Raw genomic sequence first — 22,044 nt, 5'->3', positions numbered from 1 at the left:
ATTTAAAACAAGCAGTTGTGCTCAAAAAAAAAGAGGAAAATGTGTTCTATTCTCTCATCTCTCCATGGGTTTTATCCGTGAATAGGTACATAATTGCCATTCTGTAAAGATGGTTCACATCATCTTGTAGCCTACCTATAATGCGCTTTGATACTGGAAGCAGTCAGTATTTTTACAGAGCATCACGTTTTTACACACACACACACACGCACGCACGCACTCTTTTTTTCCTTAAACCATTTTATGTACTGCTTTTAAAAATTAGATACCTATAAACATAAATATTAAGCTGATCTTTGAGATGGTAATTCATCAATAATTCATTAAAATATACCAATTGCTTTTTCAGGCACCTGAAAAAGCCTTTCAAGGGCTTCAGAAAACTTTGTTTGTTTTCATGTTTTGACAACTGAGTCAACCATCGTACTTGCTAACATTTTGGTTCTGGTTTTTGTGCCTGATCTGCAGGACAGTCTCAGTTAGTTCATGCTTTAGAAATACCCAGAATACCCACGTGAGATGATAGAAATAGGAAACCAAAGAAATGATATATGTGGAGAAGAGGTTCTATATAATGTGCTAGAAAACGGAACACATTTTAGACTAGTACTTCGAGCAGACACATGTAACTTTGAAGGCTTTTTAGGTGTATTTCAAGATTCAACATAAGAAATGTTGATCAGCAAGTCATGCTTAACATTTATCCAGTCATCAAAGTGAAATGAAAAACATCTCTCTCCTGATTCATCCTTCAGGTTGCCATCCCACTGTAGCAACAGGTAGCTGGAATCCAGCAAAGGAAGTTTTGTAAAATCTGGCAGAGTCCTGTATTATCAGGATGAAACAAACAGAGAAAGTAAACACGGCTGTGTCGATAGAGTAATATACTGCATTTTGGACAGTACTGTCTACACTGAGACACCAGTTACGTCTGTTGAGGTTGGCACTTTCAGAATAGGCCTCTAATGTGACTTGCTGCCTATCAGAAGAGCAGGAGTCTTTTGTTGTGCACAACTATCTCCTGTAACAGCAGCCTGGGCATGAAAAATTCAAGTTTGTTCTACCATTTTTCTATATGAACAGTTTTGAAAACTAACAGCCCTACTTGAAGGCAAAAGCTTTGCTAAAGACCATTTCACTGATTTTGGTATAAATTTAAAGAGAAAGTTTCTGTCATAAGCTTGTGTAATACGACAATAACATAGTCACTTAGGATGTCTGTGGAAAACTGTGAGTCTTTTTTGAATGGGGTGTTTTATTTCTTTTATGTAGATCGCAAGGATGCAGAGGGCTGGGAAACGGTTCAGCGTGGAAGGCCGGTTCGATCCCGATCCACAGCTTTGGCAACAAAGCCTCCTGTAATTGCAGAATCACTAAAGTCTAAAGGTGACAGTGACAAAGAAAATGCAGTTTCCACACCAGCAGAGAATAAGCTTGGCAGTTCATTCAATGGCAGTGAGGCACCCAAAAGCACAGAGCTTCCCCAGGAAGATCATTTACATCAGTCTGAACATGCTCTTACAGAGAGGACTCAGGTTAGTATAATTTTAAACTATTTTTTATCATTAGAAAAACACTGCAACATCTTCTTTAGAATTTTTTCCAATGGTAGTATTCTTGAGAAATTTTGTTCATTAGCAAGACTGAAAAAAAGTTTAAAGAATGGCTATTAATTTTGTGGGAAAGTATTAAGACCTTGGCACAAATGGACTATGGTTTAAAAAAAAAATAGGATGAGCTATATGTTAAATAGGATGAGCTATATGTTTTACAGTGCTTTGGACAAGTTTCGCATGTTTATGAAAAAGTGAGCATTAGGGAGGCAGTATGCATAGGAAATATCAGGTGGAAAATACAACTTTTGCAAAGTTGCAAACAACTGAAAATAGCTATGTGTAGAGCTATTTGTACCACTTGCAATAAGGCTGCAATGTTTTTGCAAAAATACTTTTCATTCTGATGAGTTTAAAGATCAGGATGTTGCATTTAATTAATTTTACAGATGTCTCTTATTAGTTCACAGCATCCACCTCTGAAGACAACAGCAGCAGTGTCCCAGTGCTGCAAGAAGGTTCCTTACAAAGGCTTTCTGAGATGCCTCCAGTTCTCACAAGTATTGACTGTGCTTCGCAAAGTCCCCAGACTGGAGTTTCCTCCCTCGACTCTGAGAGTAAAGAGCAGCACCAAACTGAAAGTGCTAAAACTCAAAGTGAAATGGATCCTTCAGATATTTCAAATGTGAGTGCTGCCAGATTGGTAAGAAATCTTATAAGATGTCTTATAAATAATAAATATAAGCTGTAGTTTTATCTGTGTTGCACAGTGTTTCTCATTAGCATATTACAGAAAACATGGAAAAATCTGCAGAGTGCTTACTGCTTGTTACCTTTTTCAGATACTTTGTTTTACTGCACAATTTAATTTCAGTAAAGTGTCAGCTAGACTGGAATATATCAATGCATTATTTGGAGTAGGAGGATCTGTGCTTCAGATGTATGTACTTTTCTTTTACATACATGGTGGCCATAATTTTACATTCCCTTCCACTAAATCATTTAAGTCAGGCTCAGATTAAATTCTTATTCCTATTTTAATGACTATTCAAACTACAAACACATGAGATATCAAAATTCTCTTGGAAACAAGTGTAGGAAATTACCTTTTAAGGCTCAACTGAACTGTTCTCTTGAGTCTTCCTATTATGGAGATCACCATTCTGAAACTACAAATGTCAAGTCAGTGTTCTGTTTTTAATGCTGTTTCCTATAAAGAACGTTCATATTCTGTAGGAATCTGCAGATTACAGGTGTTTCAGTGTTCCTGTGAGTGGAGAATTGCAGTCACATAAAATCCAGATGGATTTAGTGTCGTTTTCAGAAACTAGATTAAAACTCTGATTTGCGAAAATTTTCCTGTAAATCACTTACCCTTTAACATCTTTAGCAATACAGACTACTTCTAGGTAATTTGCAAGTCAGGTGTCTGCTTTTCTTGAGAAAGAGTTGATTTTTTAGCATCTCATCCACTAATATTGTTTCATATTCTCAATTAACAGCAATTCGTGATCCTCACGCTTGGGTTGGAGCATTTTATTACTCCAGTTTAGATTGCTTTGAACACTAAGTTATGTATTTTACCATATTCTCTTTTTCTGTAGCCCTAGTTGAATTGAAACAGTTAATACTGGACGTTTGAGTAGGGGAAGGTTTCTTAGCACTGAGGGGTATTTCTGCACTTCAGTTGGTAAGCGCAGCCAGGCCGATGTGCAGCTCTGCTATCCTGTCGTCCATGCTGAAAGACAAGTGTAGCCTGAGGGCCAGTAATATTACAGTAAAGTTTTCTGGATATCGTTCTTCCACAGATCCATTTTCATTTGCTAAATAATGCTTTGGTGCATGATTCCTTTTCTGGACATGCAGCAGGGCTTGTGATTCACGTTTCCACGTGACTAGCAAATATTTGAAAGGTGCTATGAGGAGAACAAATGCCTTTGGGGCTTTTAATGACAATGCTCGTGTTATATGTTTTGGTGTACTGTAAGGGCGCGACAGTTAGGCGTTTCATTGAGCATTTAAGTTAATTGCTAACATATCTAAAATACAAAACCCGCTAAATATGTTTCGGCAGTAAGGAAATAAAATGATTGGAAATTGACCGTAATGTAGTGTCATTCATATTAACTATACGAAAATTACTTTTGTGTCCAGTCCTGATTTTGTTTTGTTTTCTGTTACTCTTCATAGTCTATGGCAGAAGTCCTTGCTAAGAAAGAAGAGTTAGCAGATCGCCTAGAAAAGGCAAATGAAGAAGCCATTGCTAGTGCTATTGCAGAAGAGGAGCAGTTAACTAGAGAGATTGAAGCAGAGGAAAACAATGACATCAGTATTGAGACTGACAATGATATCGACTTCTCTGTGAGTGCTGCATTTATTTTAAAGTACCCATCTCTAAGCAGTTGCGGATGACAACAGAATACAAATACAGGATTAGTTCCTGTTCGTACTTTCGGGCATTAATGCAGCTTGTTTTATGTGCAGATACAGTAAATACTACCATATAATGCCTGTAACAGACTCTCGAAGGTCTATTTAATCATACTAAACTTTGTCTGTTCTCTTATTACTCTAATGCATTTAATTATCAAGATTAACTGGCAAGAAATAGAAGTATTTTATTTGGAAGGAGGCTGTATAACTCCAAGTAATGATAGTAATTGCAGGAGGAAAATTGTAATGAATCAGCAATGTATTCTATTAGCTCTGTGAAGAGTGTACTGTGCTGCCTCGAGTAGTTCTGTTTTGTCCTTTTGAAGAATATGTTTAGCTTCCTGGGCAAAGGCTCAGTTCTGCCACCTTCCTTAGGAAGCGGCCACCTTCCTTACTCCTTGCCCCCTTGGAGGAGCCACGCTCCGTGAGGCCGCAGTCTCCGATGCCACCATCAGAAAACGGCGGGAGCGGCACGGGTGCCTTCGGCTAATTCAGTTGGGAAACGCCGAACGTGACTGAGCTGGTGCTGGTTGATGCGCGCGCTCACTGGCATGTCACGGTTCCTGTTCTTACTCTCTGGGTTGTATTGCGTTTCAGGCTAGCATGGGCAATGGAAGCATATCTTTCTGTGGTATATCTATGGACTGGAATGATCTTCTGGCAGACTATGAAGGTAAATTTTCATGTGTTAACATATTTAATTTAAAACACTGACATTCAGAAAGATGCTATGTTTTTTCATGCCTACTTATGAATTTAGAAATCTTAACATCTAACTATCACAAGTAATATCACTTGGAATGATGTCATTTCCTTAGGAAAGACGAAGTTGTGTGTTCACTCTAAGTGTGTTATTGATCTTTGTCAGCCATCTTTTCCCTCCAAATTTTAAAATTTGTTACCTAGCTTTATCTTAATATTTGAGTAAAAGGCTAATAAAATCATTAATCATTGAACATGAGGATTAGAGATGGTTCAATCTGACTTTGCACCCTACATAGATTCCAGAGAATCCAATGATCTCTGGTTTAAGTGGTCCTTGTTTTGTTTCTGCACAGCCCGTGAGTCCTGGCGCCAGAATAATTCCTGGGGAGACCGAGTGGAAGAAGAGCCCGCGCGCCCGCCTGGCCACGGAATACACATGCACGAGAAACTCTCGTCACCGTCACGCAAAAGGTCTGAGAGTTACCTCACCTGCTGTGAAAACCAACCAAGCTACCAAATTCATAGTTTCACGATATTGCTCATAGACCTGTTTTTTTTAAATATGTGGGTGAAAGGTGTTACAGTCATCATATAGTGCTTGCATAATGTGCTAGGTACATACAATGTTGTTCAGTAAATAAGGGTTTTAGGACTAAAGGAACAATGTTTGCGTTTGGTGTAAACTACTGAAGTCCCGTGGCTTATTTGTTTTTGCTTAATGAAAATGACATAGAAATGTTTGCAGCATTGCTGCTTAATGTTGCACTAATGTCACTAGCTTGTGCTACTCTTTTTGTCTTAAAAGAACAATAGCGGAGTCCAAAAAGAAACATGAAGAGAAACAAATGAAAGCACAGCAGCTGAGAGAAAAGTTACGAGAAGAAAAAACACTGAAGCTTCAAAAGTTAATGGAGAGGGTAAGCATTTGGTAATAAGAAGCATCCAGATTGGTGCCTTTCAGAAGAGTGTTTGTTTATTTGTTTTTAATTTTTCCTCTAACAATGTTAGGAGTTAAAGCTGGCAATGAAATATACATCACAATTGTGTGATTTTTGTAGGATATGGTAATATTTTATTACTGTAAGTCTTAAACAAGAAAACAAAAAGAAAAATGTGTGACTAACTTCAGTTCTAACTTCAGTTACTGTATCACTAATTATTCATAGGAGAAAGATGTACGGAAATGGAAAGAAGAGTTGTTAGATCAAAGACGTAGAATGATGGAGGAAAAATTACTCCACGCAGAATTTAAACGTGAAGTGCAGCTTCAAGCAATCGTGAAAAAAGCACAGGAGGAAGAAGCTAAGGTAAGGTATTTTCTTTTGAACAAAAATATTTAATAATCATGTTTGTATATGTTATATACCTCAAGAGTGTTCATGAATAGGCTGAGGATGATGATGCAAGCTGGATAAAGACACAGAGTGAAGCAGATAAGCTCCAACCTCTTGAAAGAGAGAATTTTTTCTTCTGAAATGATTTTTTTTTTTAAAAGAGCTGTTGCTAGACAACATGGTGAGCTGGACTGGAAGAAAAGTTGAACTGGGGCAAACAGCTGATAGTCTTGCTGCTGCTGCTGCTGTCCCACCAGTTTGCGGCAGAATCTTCAATGGTAACTAGTGCTCCTGGTAGGGGCAGCAGATGTGGTTATAAATTTTCTGCCGTCCAGCACATGGGGTACAAGGTGTTAAATGTCCACTCTGGATCCAGCATTCCACATCCTTAAACCTATGTTTTGTTCATGTTCTTCTGAGGGGGTGATTTGTACCATTAATATTGCTAAACAGTTAGAAATGAATATGAACATACAGCTAGCACATTGCAGTTATTTTAAGAATAAAACAGTTCTTGGTTCTAGTGATTTTCTGACTTTAATACCTAGTTTAGGTGATGAGTGTTTAAGTGAATGTTTTTTGGGGTTGTTTTATTCATATTTTCTTGATAAAGATAAATATTTTTAAAGAATTTGTTTTCTTAACCTGTCTATCTTTATATTGGTTAGGTATTTTTAAAACTGAAGTGTTGCATTACGTAATGACCATGTATCCCAGCTGTGATTGCATCTGTTCATCCTGGTTGTTTAACATAAGCACAACAAAATTGGTCTGACATTTTTACTTAGTCACTGTTTCTGTCTTTTAGATTAAAATGGTTTCTAGATTACCTAATTCAGTCTAACATGCTTACCTTCATTATTATTTCATTACACCAGTGTGACTTCTATAATCATATTAACTAAATCACACTTACTATAATTCCCAGCTAAGCAGATGTTTCGAGTATTGTGTGTGTTTAAATGTGTAAGATATGCTGCCTCCTGAGGTTCTCCGGCTCTGGAAATAAAGGTTTAATTGGCTGAGAAGGCTTCAGAGAAGTACAAGCCGATGAGCAGTGTAGCTGTAAGACCAGGATGACTCCTGCCCATTTGGTTTTGTAAATTCCCACTGCTTAACTGTTTACCGAACTGTGAAATCTGTTCTGTAAATGCGTTCCAGTCAGCAAAGTGACAAAAATCCCCTAATGCCACTTCCGTGATCAGCTCTTGTTTGTCCATTGATCTGCTGTCTACCTGTTTATTTTGCAAATTCAGACAAATAGAGCTTGCTCTTTAGGTAAAACAAGGAGTTTCTATTTCAGCTGTTGGTTTTTGATGTGTTTTATAGCTAGTATATTTTTGTGATTTATTTTCCTCAATAACTTTTGTTCTACAATCAGCATAGAGTTTAGTAAGAGTCTGCTTTTTCAGCTATATAAATTTTCTGAAGCATTTGCCTTTTAAAACCTAAAGTAGATAGCTAGTAGATAATACTGTACTCAATTTAAAATAATTTTGAAGAAATGGTGACAAAGCTAATTTTAATTCCTCATATTTTTACACTTTTTGATTAATTGCAGGTAAATGAAATTGCATTTATAAATACCTTAGAAGCTCAAAACAAGCGTCATGATGTGTTGAATAAACTAAAAGAGTATGAACAACGCTTAAATGAATTACAAGAAGAGCGTCAACGAAGGCAAGAGGAAAAGCAAGCACGTGATGAAGCTGTGCAGGTATAATTTATCTCTAGGTGTAGAGGAATATTGAAATACATATTTTAATTATATCTGTTTAACGTGTATTTCAATTTTGGCTCTGCAGTCTTTGTTAGTTTCTGTTTTACCTCTTTTTTGTAACTTCAAAAGAGATTGTGCATACATGCCTCATTTATAATGTTTCAGCAGCAGAGGGAGAAAGGTAAGTCCATTTTCTTCCTGCCAGACCAAGGATCAAGTTGATGGCTTTCCTCTCTGTTTATTTTTTTTTCATGTACCGTATCTGCCCTTGCTGTCTTTCTCTATACTGCTACACTGTGGTGGAACTGGACCCCCTTCCACTATAACAGCTTTTTAGCATTTAATACAGCTATGAATGAACCCTTCGATTCACTTCGGTGAATTGAGATGAACAATAGCATTCTGTCCTGTAAGTTTATGCAGAATTAAACCTTATGCAAAAACAACAAAAAGAACCAAAATACAGCTCAAACATTCTCTGTGCTCCCCAGATTGCTTAACAAGATCAAATAATCACATTTTCATATAGTAAAACTTACAAATTTGGTAAGTCTGCTCGTAAATGTCTTAACTATGTTTGAAATTTTATACTTAGATTACTTTTACATTCTACATTTTTGCAGATAACGGTTATAGCCAATTTATCAAAGGTTTACAATACTTAATTATAGTCAGAATCAAGTGAAAATTGAGTAGTGAGAAAGAAATTGTGTATTTAGTGATAGAATAAAAATGTGCATTCAAAACTGTTTAATAAGACCAACATGCAGACAATTTTAGAACCATGATTAAAAGATTAATATTCTGTCAGAACCTATTTTGTTTCCGCCTCACCTTTATCCTATGTTTTCAGTGTTTTAAAATATTTTCATTAGTTGATTAATTGAATACGTTTATTTTTGTGAAGAGAGTTTTTCAGGATGAGCAAAATGTGTGACCAGTTAATGTGTGGCTTGGTTCATGGAGCTGTGTTTCCAATCTATGTTCAAACTTCTGGATACACTCCTACTGTCTTTACACTTCCTTACCTAATTGAAATGTAGTTCTTGCACCATCGTGAAAATAAGATAAAATTGTATAAGGAGATGTTTTAAAATACAGCTTCTACTTTTAATTCATCATTTTTAAAGGAAAAGTTAGAAGTTACTTTTCTTTGTGTAGGAGCGTAAGAGAGCCCTGGAAGCAGAGCGGCAAGCGCGAGTGGAGGAGCTGCTCATGAAAAGGAAGGAACAGGAGGCCCGAATTGAGCAGCAGAGGCAAGAGAAGGAGAAAGCACGGGAGGATGCTGCACGGGAAAGGGCCAGGTAAACCTGTGCTACCCTTTCAGGCAAACCACCACTTCTGTATAAAATATAAAGACAACAGTGCCTTCCGAGGACATTTTAAAGAGTAATAAAGGATTTGAAATGGCTTGAAAGGGAAATCAGAATTCTGTAATAGATGTCTGTATTCCTTAAATACATGCACAGTGTAACATGAGAGGATTTATTTTGTTATATATTAATAAAATTACTATTTCTTAGTTTTACTGCTCACAAGACCTTTTAATAATTTACCGTAGCCAAGATTTCCAAAGGAAGCAAGATTAATGTTCTCACATTCCCTGTTACCCTCACTTCCCAGTAACTTTTGGACTCATTCACATCAATTTGAGTTCACCTTTTGGTAGGCACCAGAGGCTACCTCTGTGAAGCCTAAAGCTGGGAAATCAGGCTTCATTAATTCTGCTCCCTGTGAACTTCTGGTTTTATGTTTTCACCCGTAATGAAAAGTCTGTAAAGGGGTTTTCATGTGGCTCTTCTTTCTGTCGAGCCAAACGTGATGTGCAGGGAGGATGAATTGTCATTTGGTTTAGGGAATGGCATTATGCTGTACGAGAGGTTTACTGATCCAGGAAAACCACTTTCTATTTGCTGTTTAATTTGCCAAAATCTGTTTCCATTCCCCTCCCACTATGCCTTCTCTCCCTGGAGTGGGAACACTGCCACAACTGTTCCCAAAACCTTTACATTTTTCCTGCATGATCTGGGTAGAATGGCTGATGTTTTTTAACCATTTTGTTTGTCACAGCTAATTTTCTTCAAATTTATAATGAAAAGTGTTTTTTTTTTTTTCCTCCAATTAAAATATTCAGAAGTGTATTGATTACCTTCTATCATCTTCTAAAAGCATATTGAAGACATTCAATTTTTAATGAAATGTTAAAATCTAATGAATTCTGGGTAGAATCCATTGCCCTCCTTAGGATTTCTTGCACTTTACCTGAATTGTTCCTAGTCGCGTTCGCAATAAAGCAGAATGCCTTAGAGGGGCTCCTTCAGCAGCTGTATTTCATTCTTGGATGCCTGAGGAATATTAGAAGTAAGGTGGAGAAGAATCTTGGTTACATTATTTTAGGAAGAGACACACTTGCATTTGTAAGACCCTTGCATCTTTCTGGAATTATACACCCTTTCCTCTCTCAGTTGTTTGCTGTGTAGCTTCTCGGGGACTTGACTGTATCTATCTGAGGAAATTGAGGCAGTCTTCTAGAAAGATGCTAAACTGCTGAACAAAGCTGATATAAAATTTTTTTGAGACTAAAAGGCTTGGCATAGGTTTAGTTACTTGTATGCCAGAAACAGGAAAATACCAATTAAAGTTAATCTTGGCAAATCTGATAACTCACTTAGGTACTGCATTCTGGGCTTTGTGTTTATCTTTGCTGGGCAGATGTGTTTGTCATCAGCATAACAAGCAATTCATTTGCGGTCTAATAAAATTTAAGTTCCATTCTGGATGGTTAGAAATCTGTGTTAGCAAATCTGGGGAAAAGAATATTTAAAATTTGTGATTTTGCATTACATAACATTGAAGATTTTATATCTAGTGATAATTTTTTATCAATATTCTTATCTCATAAAAGCCAATGATCATGTGCTTTCTTATTTTATTGCAGAAATGTGGTAGTCTGCATTTTTTCCAGCTAAGTGAGGTTTTTATATCATTACTTTTTCTTCACTGAAAAAGTCCAAGTATCTTTAGCTTTTAGAAATAGCAGAGAAACTTGAATGGTGATATTGGTGGCACTTCATGCCACTGAGCTATGGTTTCGGGTAGACTGCTCTTGCTGCTGGTGGTTGGTGCTCAGTAATTGTAAGCCCTTGCTGTTAATCAGAGCTCTCCCTTTCACCTTGGACTTGGGCATGTTGTGGTGAAACCTCAGGGAAATCTTTTTTTTCCTGCTGCTAAGTCTTGACTCTTATCCTGAAGATTTAATACTTGTTGGAATGAGTCATTTTTTGGAATATCTACTTAAAGTTTCTCCAGTATATGCTTTACCACGTGCATCTGGTGGTGATTAAAGGCTCTGTATGAAAGGAACAGTGTATTTAAAATTGACTTGAAAAGACCTTCTGCCCTTACGGTACATTAACTTGATTCCAGTAAGGTTTTAGATGTAATTTCAGAGTATTTTATATTCCAAAGAGTTGAAATCCATAATATGGAAAATCTTATTCTTGTCAATAGAAATCATAAAACTGCATAACTGCACCCTACTTGTACAAAAGGCTTGCTTTTAGAAGGGCCCATGTATACTCTAGATGTCCTATACTTAAGATAACTGAAACTTTAGAATTATCTTTCAATTTGAAAGTATTAATCCAAAATGCTATATCATATGCTGAGATATCAATTTGTCATCATTTGTGGAATTAAACAAATATTCAAAAATATATGATAAAAGAAGCTAAAGTAAGTTACGGTTTGGGGTCTTGTGGTATGTTCGGTTTCAGTACACGGTATGAACTGGGAGTCCTTTAAAGTGACAACAAAAGGAAAAGGAACCGGGGTTCAGGCTTTCTTGATATACCTTCAGGGAGATGCCTTAGTACTGCTCAGCCATCATCTCCTCCACCCCCAACTCCCTGCCGGTGGTTGGAAGATTTCACTTATTTTCCAAAAGAACAATTGTGCTTAGTGTTCCCCGCTAGACCTGTTTCCTCCCTCCGCTCTGCTTCTCTCTGTGTTTCTATGTTTTATTTCAATGGCTTTTTGTTTTAAAATTTTACTTTCTCTAAGCCTTCTGCTCAGAGGGTCTGCTTCTATTAGATCAAAATCTTAGCTTCTGTGTTCTCTGTTAACTAAGCTCCTTTCTCTTGTCTTTTCTGTTGAGCCACCTCCATCTTCAGTTTTGGGTATGCTTGTTCTCCGTTTTGAACAAACTGTACTGTATATTGACGAATTTATTACAAGTTTCCCCTGTATTATTTTTTGGTTAGAGATCGAGAGGAGAGGTTGGCAGCTCTTACTGCAGCTCAGCAGGAAGCCATGGAAGAACTACAGAAGAAGATTCAGCTGAAGGTATAAAAAGACACTTTGGATGAAAAATATTAGTAATATAGAGTTTCTGCAAAATTATTTTCTCTATGTATCTTTTTGTTAGCAAATGTATATTGACCGTGGTAACTTTGCATGAGGATTTGCTTAGACTTCTGCATTAAGAAGACATTGCACAATTGCACAGTGCAATTTGGAGATGATAGGAGTGAGCCCTATGGAACTATATTCATTTCAAAGCTTAGAACATGAGAACATATAAATTTGTACTTTGCAGGAAAAGTAATTTTGGATTAAATCATGAGGAAAATCAGTATGTAATAGGTCTAGAGCTGGTGAAAACAATTCCAAAGCAGTTACAGTGACCAGTGACGGTACTGGCAGTGATCTGCCAACAGTGTGGCAGGCTGCTGTTCCCTTCGGTACCGTGAAGAGCTCCAGTGATTTCAATAAATAGCCATAAGGACTGAGTCACTTGCAGTTTAGCTACTGATTTGGTCCTCCACTGCAGAGTAAGGGAGCAAAGTCTCAGAAGTTTTGAAGAGAGAGAGGTTTTTTGTGAAGAAATGTAAAGACTGCAAAAACACTAAGTTTTACTTTCAAGGTTTTGAGAATTTTTGAAATTCTTTTTCAAATTTCTTTGAATTCACAAGAATTTTGTGAACTGTGCCAGCCACTGCGGATAAATAACAAGTAATTTATTTCATTTTAATTTGTGCTTTATTATTTCATATCTAACAGGGAGAACAGCGCATGTAACAAGTTACTTAGGGAATTGGAAGCTGGGTTTGCATTTTTTCTCTTTCTTTATAAAGAACAGAACAGAAGGTCCGAGATGCTATAGCATGCATCTATAGAAGAATTTACAAATCCCATGCTTGTAAATAAAAATAGTGCTGACTGTTTTTTAAATCACAACATACTTTTAAAATATATCTGTGGTGATTTTTAATGCCTTCCAGAATTAAAAATAATTTCAATTAACATAAGTTTATTTACAACTGTACAATATTTGGTAACTCTCAATATTTCTTTGCATTATTGAATTATTGTAATTTTTTTCTTCTTTGTTGCATTTATTATTTTACATTCAGCATGATGAAAGCATTCGGAGGCACATGGAACAAATTGAACAGAGGAAGGAGAAGGCAGCTGAATTAAGCAGTGGAAGACATGCTAATACTGACTATGCACCAAAACTTACGCCGTATGAACGAAAGAAACAATGCTCATTATGTAGTGTCATGGTAAGTTGGGTAGAGTGAATGCTGTAAAACTTGTAGTTTTTAGTGAGTTTTAGGTTGGGCTTATGAGTCTAACCTAAGGCTTAGAAATACAAATTTTGCTTCACTTGCAGATGAGAGCACTGTGAATCTGCTGTATTCCTTCTCTGCCTTGTGAAGTACCTTATTTTGAGAACATACTCATTTTAGTTGTTCCGTTAAATGCCACGTTAATTCATAGTTTCAGTCATAGAGGGTCAGTAGGAGTCAAAAAGGAATTAAAATATGTTGAAACATCATAGTTATGAGACGTTACTTTAGTTGCATACTGGATTCTGAACACATTCCTGAAAACCAGCATGTATTAAAATACTATTGTTTATAGATTCTTATATTATTAAGCAAAACCAAAAATCTCATAATTCGTTGTCATTACAGATTTCTTCAGAAGTATACCTTTTTAGCCACATTAAAGGAAAAAAACACCAACAAGCTGTGAGAGAAAACAGCAGTATCCAAGGACGAGAGCTTTCGGATGAAGAAGTGGTACGTTGTATAACAATTTTTACTGTATTACTTACCTTTAGTTTTAAATACTGTTCAGCTAAGATTGCAGAGAACATCTTTAAAGTTGTCACAAAAGAATTGAACAATTATATTTTTGTTAGCGTGGGAAGAAAATTGCCTTAGACTGCCAATGAAAATGAATGAAGGAAATGGTGAATTCAAAGTGATGGCCATTTGAAATATATAAGCTATAGAAACATGACTAATTGTTTTCCAATAAATCTTTTTTTTTTCGTTTCACTGTATTAACCTTTTCATCATAAAAATCTTATGCATTGAAGATGTCTGCATTTTACGTACTTTTCCTGTTCCTTTCATATAGTGCTCAAAATCTTCAGTCAGGTGAGACTGGCAATTAGTTCTGAAGGGTTCATGCTTTGTGAATTTGTGTTATGTTCTGTAAGTGGTCGTCTCATTTTCATTCCTCTTATACCATTCCAAATAGTAAATGTTCTTCACTGCGTTAAATACAACCCATTTCAGTATAGCTGCAAAACAGCTTACCTACAAAGACTAGGTATTGAAATAGTTGAATAAAAGCCCCTACCTGATCCTCTGAACTCAAATGCTATTTTTTCTTATCTCACTTTGGCCATATCTAGTTTTCCAATACCTTTGGCTATCCCTTAGTCATTCTTTCACCTATATCTTGTTTCTTTCAAATGACTTTTGTGGAAAATTGCAGAATATCCATCTGCCTACAAAATCTAAGTTATCTGGGATGATGAAGAATATAAAGTCATTGTCACAGAATGTCTTGTTCTCCCCCTCCTCATAGGGGTGCTGTCAACTTGAGTATGTCACACTGATGGACAGAGGTGAACATGGTCCAAAACCTATGAGAGCTTTAGCAGTGAAAAATACATGCCCTGAAAAGCAGTCAGTATCAATTATAAATCAAAGTGTGGCAGAGTATAATGTTTTCTTGAAGCCGCAGTGAATGCGCGCAGTTTTTCATTTCTATAATAAATGCAATCTATAGCTGTTAAAGGACAGTCAAAATCAGTGTAGTAATTAAACACGTCAGACATCTGCAACACATAAAAGCCCTTAGCACTCTTACAAATCTATGTGAAAAGGATGCTTGACAAGTGCCTGTATACGTAAGTCCGACAGCCATGTTTCCAATGAAAATGAATGACAAACCATTAACAATAACACTGTAGTTAGATCTGGTAGCATTTCCTCAATTTCTCTCTTTTTTTTTTTTTTTTTTTTTTCCTGTTCCTGTATGGCTAGTCTCAGCCGTGTCTAGAGAATCTCAGCATGTAATAAGTGGGGAAAAAAAGCACAATGCTGCCTAAAGTATCTTCACCCTTGCTTAGATTACGAGACGTACTACCCTATGCATCACAGTTAATAATGCTGAAAGTTGTGGTGCTGAATTACCCAGTACTTCTAATTTTGGGATGCCTCTTTCTTTCCTTCCCTGCCCCTCACTATTTTTGATCTTGCTTTTAGCAGTTAAAGCAGTTTCTGTGTTTACAGCTTCTAGCAGTGAGTAATGGTGTGTTTCCTTTCTCTTTCCGAAAAAGCTTTGGTGAGATAAGTCTCTGAGGGGCTACAATCCCCAGAGACAGTTATTTCCGGAGGAGCGGCGTATAAAATTGGAGCAAGTTGTCTGGAGACATAAATTTTTGCCAGGTTGCAGCTTGCAACCTCCCAACCTCATGAAAGTTCCCTTTCCAACCAGAATGAAAGCCCTTTTTGTTTACTTTTCCCTTTTTGGATGCCCAGGGTCACCAGAATGCTTTCAGGTCAGTAAATGCACCAGGAAAACGGTCCCCGCTGTCACCGCACCGAGCGGGGCAGGGAGCTGCCGCTAGAGGGCACGGAGAGCCCGGCTTTGTGGTGCCCAGCGCAAAACATTGCTGCTTCCTAGGAAAACACTTCCACGTGAGCTTCATTCCAAGGTTAAGGTTAAGTTTATGGGACGCCTTGAGTGCATACTCAGTGTAGGAGCAACAGGAAAACTGAATGAAGACAAAGCAAGAGCTGAATGGAACTTTACGTAGTCGATGCATAGCATGCAGCATCCTGGCAGTGTGCAGACACTGCCCTTGTTACCAGATATTTATAGATACTTATACCTGTATCTTAATTAGCCTGAGAATATAGTACTGAATTATACCATTGTAACCTGAAATTTCCTTGGCCAGAAGCCATCCTCACAGTTTTCGTTTTTCAAAGAGCAGTAATAAGATCTGCATCCCAAAGAGAGGGTTGCTGTGAAGCAGAAAAGCCATTACATTTATCAGAACAATCTGCTTTGTATAGCACTTTATTCAGGGTGTACAGTGAATGCCAAACTTTGCCTCCATCCACAGCTAAAGCATACTGTAACTTTAGATGAATTTTAACATACATGAAAATGAGATCCTAAAGCACCGTATCGAAATAGAAACGGATCCTAGCGAAGCAGGGCAATGTTTGTAGTTACTTATTCATTGCTGCTTTCCATTTTTTTTAATCAGTGAAGGTATCTGTGGCGAGAACACACTTGTACTACTTAAAGTTATTACTTGTCATCTGTGATGTCTTTATATTATATACATCTTGTCTGTGCCCCTTCCTATTTGACATAAGAGATTTTATTTATATCACCTCTGACCTAATAAAATTTCACCTTTAACCTTATGCACTTGACACCTCAGATAACTTACTCTTGATCTTTGACTCATTTTGTTTTAAGCCTGTTAAGCATAATAGGTAGCTGCCTAGAAAGAAAGCTTTGTTGTCTTTTGGGTTTCTTTTTAATGTAATCTGGCCATGGAATTTCTTTGTTATTGCTTGGGAAACCACACAAGACATTGGAGTATATTTATTTTTTCCCTATTAATATCACAAAAGGTAAGGTTTAAGTATCTCCTTAAAACTTTGGAAATTGCTTTAAGTAATGCTTGTGTAATCTATTTTTCTTGCAGTTAGGATTTTTGTTGGGCAATCTGACTGTAAGGAGCCCGTTAACAGCTTGCCAGTTCTTGGGGAAAAAAGAAAAAAGTGCTGGATCGCATGAGCATGGGCACTAAATTCTGTGGGCCAAGTGATCCTAGTCACTGATCTTGCCAGATATAAAAATATTCTAGTAGTTCTTTTTCTTTATTATAACATCCGTAGGTTCTGTGGTTTTATAAACAGTGTTGTGAGAGATAGAAGTAGACACCGTGTTGTAGCAGTTTACTGTTGTTCAGGAACTAATCATGTACTGTGCAAGAGCTGACGTGCAGTTAATGAGGTGAATTCACTTGTAAATGCATTCTACATGGTGCAACCCATAGTTCCGCTATGAAGATGTTTAAAATGAAGAAATATGAAATTATTTTTAGGTCTGTACCACAACTTTTTACCTTTTTGATTGCCTTCCTTTGTGTTTTTATAGTTAAAAATTTGCCCTGTTATTGCTGTCCCACACCCTCATCATCTCACCATTACCTTCCGTGTTCTGTGAGCTTCCTCTCTCCCTCTCCTGGGCCCTCTTAAATACATCTCTTCATCCATATAATGCACAGCTCCACCTTCTCTTTAAATTATTGCTTTGTGGTTTCCTGTCTGCAGCTTTAATGCTGGGTTTCAGTGCAGCACAACATTAAAACATTTGGGTTGCACTGGCTGCTGTGGGATCGGTGAGTGTGTTGCCGTTAGGGCTGTTTTGCTGAACTGGGGCCATGGGGCAGAGGGCTTTGGACACCTGGGCCACTAATATCACCAAGGAGCGCTTGGAAATCCCTGGAAGGACAAGCCCTGATTCCATTAGGTTAAGGATTAGATCTTGCCAGGACCTTGTGTACTCATGCTCCCACCTGTAGCTCTTAGATGAATCATTTTTATGTCCCTCTGCTTTCTCTCTCTCTCTCTCTGTGTCTCTTTCTTTCTTTTTTTCTTTTGCTTTTCTTGTCTTTGCCAGTGTTTGGAAAAATATTCATTACATTAGTAACCTTATAGCTTCCTCCTTTGAACTCTTGTCCTATCTTTTGTCTGCATCTCTTGTCATTTAAATAGCAAGGCAACTACCCATATAACTGTGCACTCCACAAATGTTTCTAATAAGTGAAGGGTACTTCTAATAAACGTGTAAAATAGAAGGCATGGCAGGGAGTTGGTTCATTTATCTGAGATGCGTGCTAGAATCTTACATGTTCCAGAGAGGAGCAGATGGAGCCGTATTAACAAACCTTTGTTTGCATATGTGAAAAATGTACTTTTGGGGGGAAGAAATCGAAACAAAGAACTTGTTAGAAATATTTAAATCAAGTGAAAATATGATCCCATGCTGGAGAGGAGGGACTGTTGTTCCGTGGTGGCGGACAGCTTTAAAGCACAGGCGTAGGTCGGAGGGCCCTCGCCGGGTTGCAGCGGCCTCCGATTCCAGCGTGTGATTTCCGAGGAGCCGGCGGCGCTCCGGGCCCCCGGGTGCGGGCGCTCGCACGTTGGAAGAGCTGCGTGTTTGCCGGGACGCAGTGGGATGTGCCGGCAAAGAGCAGCCCCAGCCCCAGGAGGGTGCCAGCCAGCGCAGCAGCAGGAGCAAGGCTGATGTTCAGCCGAGCTGTAACCTCTAAATGCTTTTTAGGGATGAGGGGTGGTTTTTCCTAAAGCAGTCAAGCTGTTTGCTTAGTTACGTGCATCTCCTACTAGTTCTGAGGGAAGAAATTTCTGAGGAAAGAGGTGTGGGAAGCTTTCAGGCCTGACCTTTGCTCTTTGCCTTCTGTATTTCCAGGCAGCTTTTGTGTGAAGAGCCTTGGTGATCCTGAACTTTGTAGAGTTTTTTTAAGTTGTCATTGTTTTTTGACAAAAATTAAATGCTATATAATTATTGCTTCAGCCTCAGTAGGACTGAGAAAAATGGTTTTTGCTTTCATTTCTCATTCAGAGCGTTTCTTTTCTTTAAATGAACCAACACTATGCTATGAAATCTTTCTGTAGCCTTTCTAAAAGATATGATTAAGCAAAATGGAATATGACATAGTAATTGCAAGGACAAACAGTTTCTTTCATTTCATCCCCTAAAGGCATTTGAGGTGTATATGTACCCGTGGATGTTTGGTCTTCTAAAGCTATACAAGAGTAAAACAGTTCTTTTTCTTCCCGAGCATTTGTGCGTGGATGTGTTGCATCTACTTGGGCTGTGCTGTAGAGCACTTTTAACCATTTTATTCTTCATTTCACTGTAAGTTTTGAAAGCTTGTGGTGTTCAGTTTCACGTCCTCCCCTCGTGGTTGGTAACTCAGTTCTTTGCCTTAAGGCTTTCATGTAGGGCTGATTTTTTTTGCAACTATGAGCTTTGTGTGCCTCAGGTCCACAGCCACGGGCTCAGCCTGGGATATATTTGCACTCCAGTCTCAACTGATTTATTTTTTCTCCTCTTCTTTCAAACATCTTTAATGGTTTATATCATCAGTTGTGTCCATTAAAATAAGGGGCGGTTATCTTGGCTTAGCTATGGTGGCATGTAGTATGTAAATCATTTTGCAGTAATACAGTAGTACCTATACTCTGATCAGCTGTTGAGCAGTATTCCCGTTTCTTTTCTCCCTAGAATTACAGACTGTGCATTGTGTTATTTCATTCTTCCTTGGTGTCTGATTATAACTTTCCAAATGCAATTTATTTCTGTTTCATTATTCATTTGTTTTTATTATGGTGGGAGGTACATGATTCATGGCAACGTTGTAGTGCTGTGTCTTTCTTCTAGTGTCTGTTTTGGAATAGGAGGGACATGGGGAGAAGTCCTTTCGTGGGAGCGTTTGCAGACATGTGGACTAGAGAAAAATGTGTGGGGCGCCCACTTAGAAACCTGGAGTGAGTTGTTAGCTAAGCACAATTTGAAATAAAACTTTTATTGGGAAGTAGAATTTTCCGAAATATAATGGCAGTAGAGGCAAATGGAAACATGACTCACTCATGCCCAACAACACAGATTAACAAACAAGCAAATGAATAAAACCCCCATGGTCCTATAAACTCATCTGCCTGGTTAATCTCGTTTTATCTTGTCCTGGGCAATGAAAGGGGCTTGCCCAGCTGGATTGCAGTTTTTCTATGGAGCTTCATCTGTTCCTGCAATGCGGTGGTGCAGCTGTGATTCCCACTGCGAGAGGAGTGCATTTCTCCTCTCCTTCCTCTTCCGTAGCACTCAGTGGAAGCAACCTGTAAATCATCCATAAGCAAAAAATGCCCAGGTCAGTTAAATTCAAGTTAGGGTTGAGTTTGCTTTACTTGATTTCTTTTCGTCTGAGAAACAAAGGGGTATTTCAGAGCAGTTAAGTGTTACTAGAGGAATGGAGTCAGGCCAAGTATTTGTGGTCCACTATTGTTTACGGATGTTTCATATTTATTGGATAGCTGCAGTCCTTTCTGCATGGGAACTTTTTGGCCTTAGGATTTTACTGTGAATTTGTTGGTCCTAAAGAAGCTGTCAAGCACTATCACGAAAATCGCGAGTTTAATCCTTGATGCAGCTTGCAGAACATCTTTGTGCTTTGCGCACCCATTTGAGCTCTTCCCCCTTGAGCAGCAATAGCTTTTTGTATTTAATACGTTATAAAGTGTTGTTCTTCTTGGCAAAAATGCCCGTGATTAATTGTTTGTTGGCTGTGTCTTTACTTGTGGTAGATGGTTGCCAGCAGCTGCACCTTTCCTCCTTGTGGTTTGGATGCCTTGAATATTCCCGGACAGGATAAGAAAAACTGCTGTTGGCAGAGCCCGCTGCACTTTCATTTCCCGCTCCGCGCTGCCCTGGCAGCCAGCGGAAAAGCCGGGGTCTTCCAGGCTGCTCCCTGGTGCAGGAAACGTAGGAGATCATGGACACGCTGAGCTTATGGACAAGGAAGGTGCCTGCGAGTGCTGTCAGTACTAGCACCAAGTACAATATTTCGTATAAACATGTAAAGAAGCATTATATGTCCCCCTCTCCCCCCATATATATTTATATATTTTTTTTAAATTTTAATTCTAGAAGCAAATGAAAAGGCTTTATAATGAAAGGTTAGTCTTTAGTTTCAAACATATAATAGTTTTTATGCTCTATTCTCATTCAGAACTTGAGCCTGTTTTAACATAGAGATGTAGTAAACAATTAAAATCTTGATTCTGAGAGAATAGTATGTAAATATTCATTGCTTTTCTTTAAACCTATTAGTGAATTAAAAAAAGTCATAATTCTTGTTAATAGTATTATGTACATACCTCCCTTTTTTGAATCCTGTCCATATTTTGGAGTAAAGTATCATTTGTGGTATTGTAATAGCATTTGATCCCATTTGATTTGAGCTTTAATGACCACTTATGTTTCAAGCTGTCATTGGTTAAAATGCTGAAGATCAAATTTTGCATTTGCCATAACTCGTAGTCTATTGCAGCATGTGTTTTTCATATTAAATATTGTCCTAGCTTATGAGGAAAAAATAGAATACTGTGGAGTTTTGTTTAAATATGTCATAAAGTCATGAACAAATATTCTTGTGGTGACATGATTTAAAATTGTACTGTAAAAACCTCATGAAAATTTGGCAAATATGTGCTTTAGCTTATCATACCGAAGTTAGAAAATGTTATTCCTGACATCAGTAATAAATACTGAAACCCTTAACTTTTTTTTTTCCCCAAATTACTGAATACTGTTTATTTTTAAATAGGTAAATATGCATGTTAATCTAAAGGCATTTAGATGTAGATTTCAGAGTAGCTAGTATAGATTTGCCAGAATATATTAGCCGCGTGCCCTTTATATTTGTGCCGAATGTACAATTCTGTCTTTTTTTTTTTCTTTTTCCAGTAAAATGGTAAATGATTTGTAGCAATTATAATGTGTTCTGAGCTAATACGAATGTTTCTTTAGAATCTTCTTTCTTTGGATTATTTTAATATTGATACCAGAGGAAAAGTGAAAACAAACATTTGGAAGTTCTGAAGACTGAATTTAGATAAACAGCTGAAGTCAGATATTTTTCAATTTTGCCTTGGTCTGCACGATTGGGGTAGAGAACTTATAAGAATGGCTTTTCTCTCCAAACTTGAGCATTCAAAGTTGGAAATAATACAAGAATAATAAGAATAACCAGTCTTACGGTCTTCTGGCATCTCTGCTTCAGTGCTGGCCAGAATCCAGACAAACAGAAGGGAACGAAAATGAAAAATAATAGGAGAGGAAAAAAATGAAACTTTTCAAATTCCAGGGTCATTTTGGCTCAGTT

General features: G+C 37.6%; 1 protein-coding gene across 1 annotated transcript in view; it reads left to right on the top strand.

The window, feature by feature from the left end:
- The window catches only part of SCAPER (S-phase cyclin A associated protein in the ER), a 129,650-nt gene that overhangs the window by 26,601 nt on the left and 81,005 nt on the right, over positions 1-22,044 (top strand). Inside the window, exons 9-20 of the mRNA XM_088520634.1 lie at positions 1,273-1,535; positions 2,017-2,256; positions 3,744-3,914; positions 4,584-4,659; positions 5,045-5,162; positions 5,497-5,608; positions 5,858-5,998; positions 7,587-7,742; positions 8,907-9,049; positions 12,008-12,089; positions 13,160-13,312; positions 13,727-13,834. Of these exons, the coding sequence (XP_088376760.1) occupies positions 1,273-1,535; positions 2,017-2,256; positions 3,744-3,914; positions 4,584-4,659; positions 5,045-5,162; positions 5,497-5,608; positions 5,858-5,998; positions 7,587-7,742; positions 8,907-9,049; positions 12,008-12,089; positions 13,160-13,312; positions 13,727-13,834 (1,763 nt within the window). The remainder of the gene's footprint in view (positions 1-1,272; positions 1,536-2,016; positions 2,257-3,743; positions 3,915-4,583; positions 4,660-5,044; positions 5,163-5,496; positions 5,609-5,857; positions 5,999-7,586; positions 7,743-8,906; positions 9,050-12,007; positions 12,090-13,159; positions 13,313-13,726; positions 13,835-22,044) is intronic.

Source organism: Tinamus guttatus, unplaced genomic scaffold (assembly GCF_059628265.1).
Source record: "Tinamus guttatus ecotype Peru unplaced genomic scaffold, ASM5962826v1 Tinamus_guttatus_pri_ptg000004l, whole genome shotgun sequence".
NCBI lineage: Eukaryota > Metazoa > Chordata > Aves > Tinamiformes > Tinamidae > Tinamus > Tinamus guttatus.
This window is presented reverse-complemented; position numbering and strand designations above follow the sequence as displayed.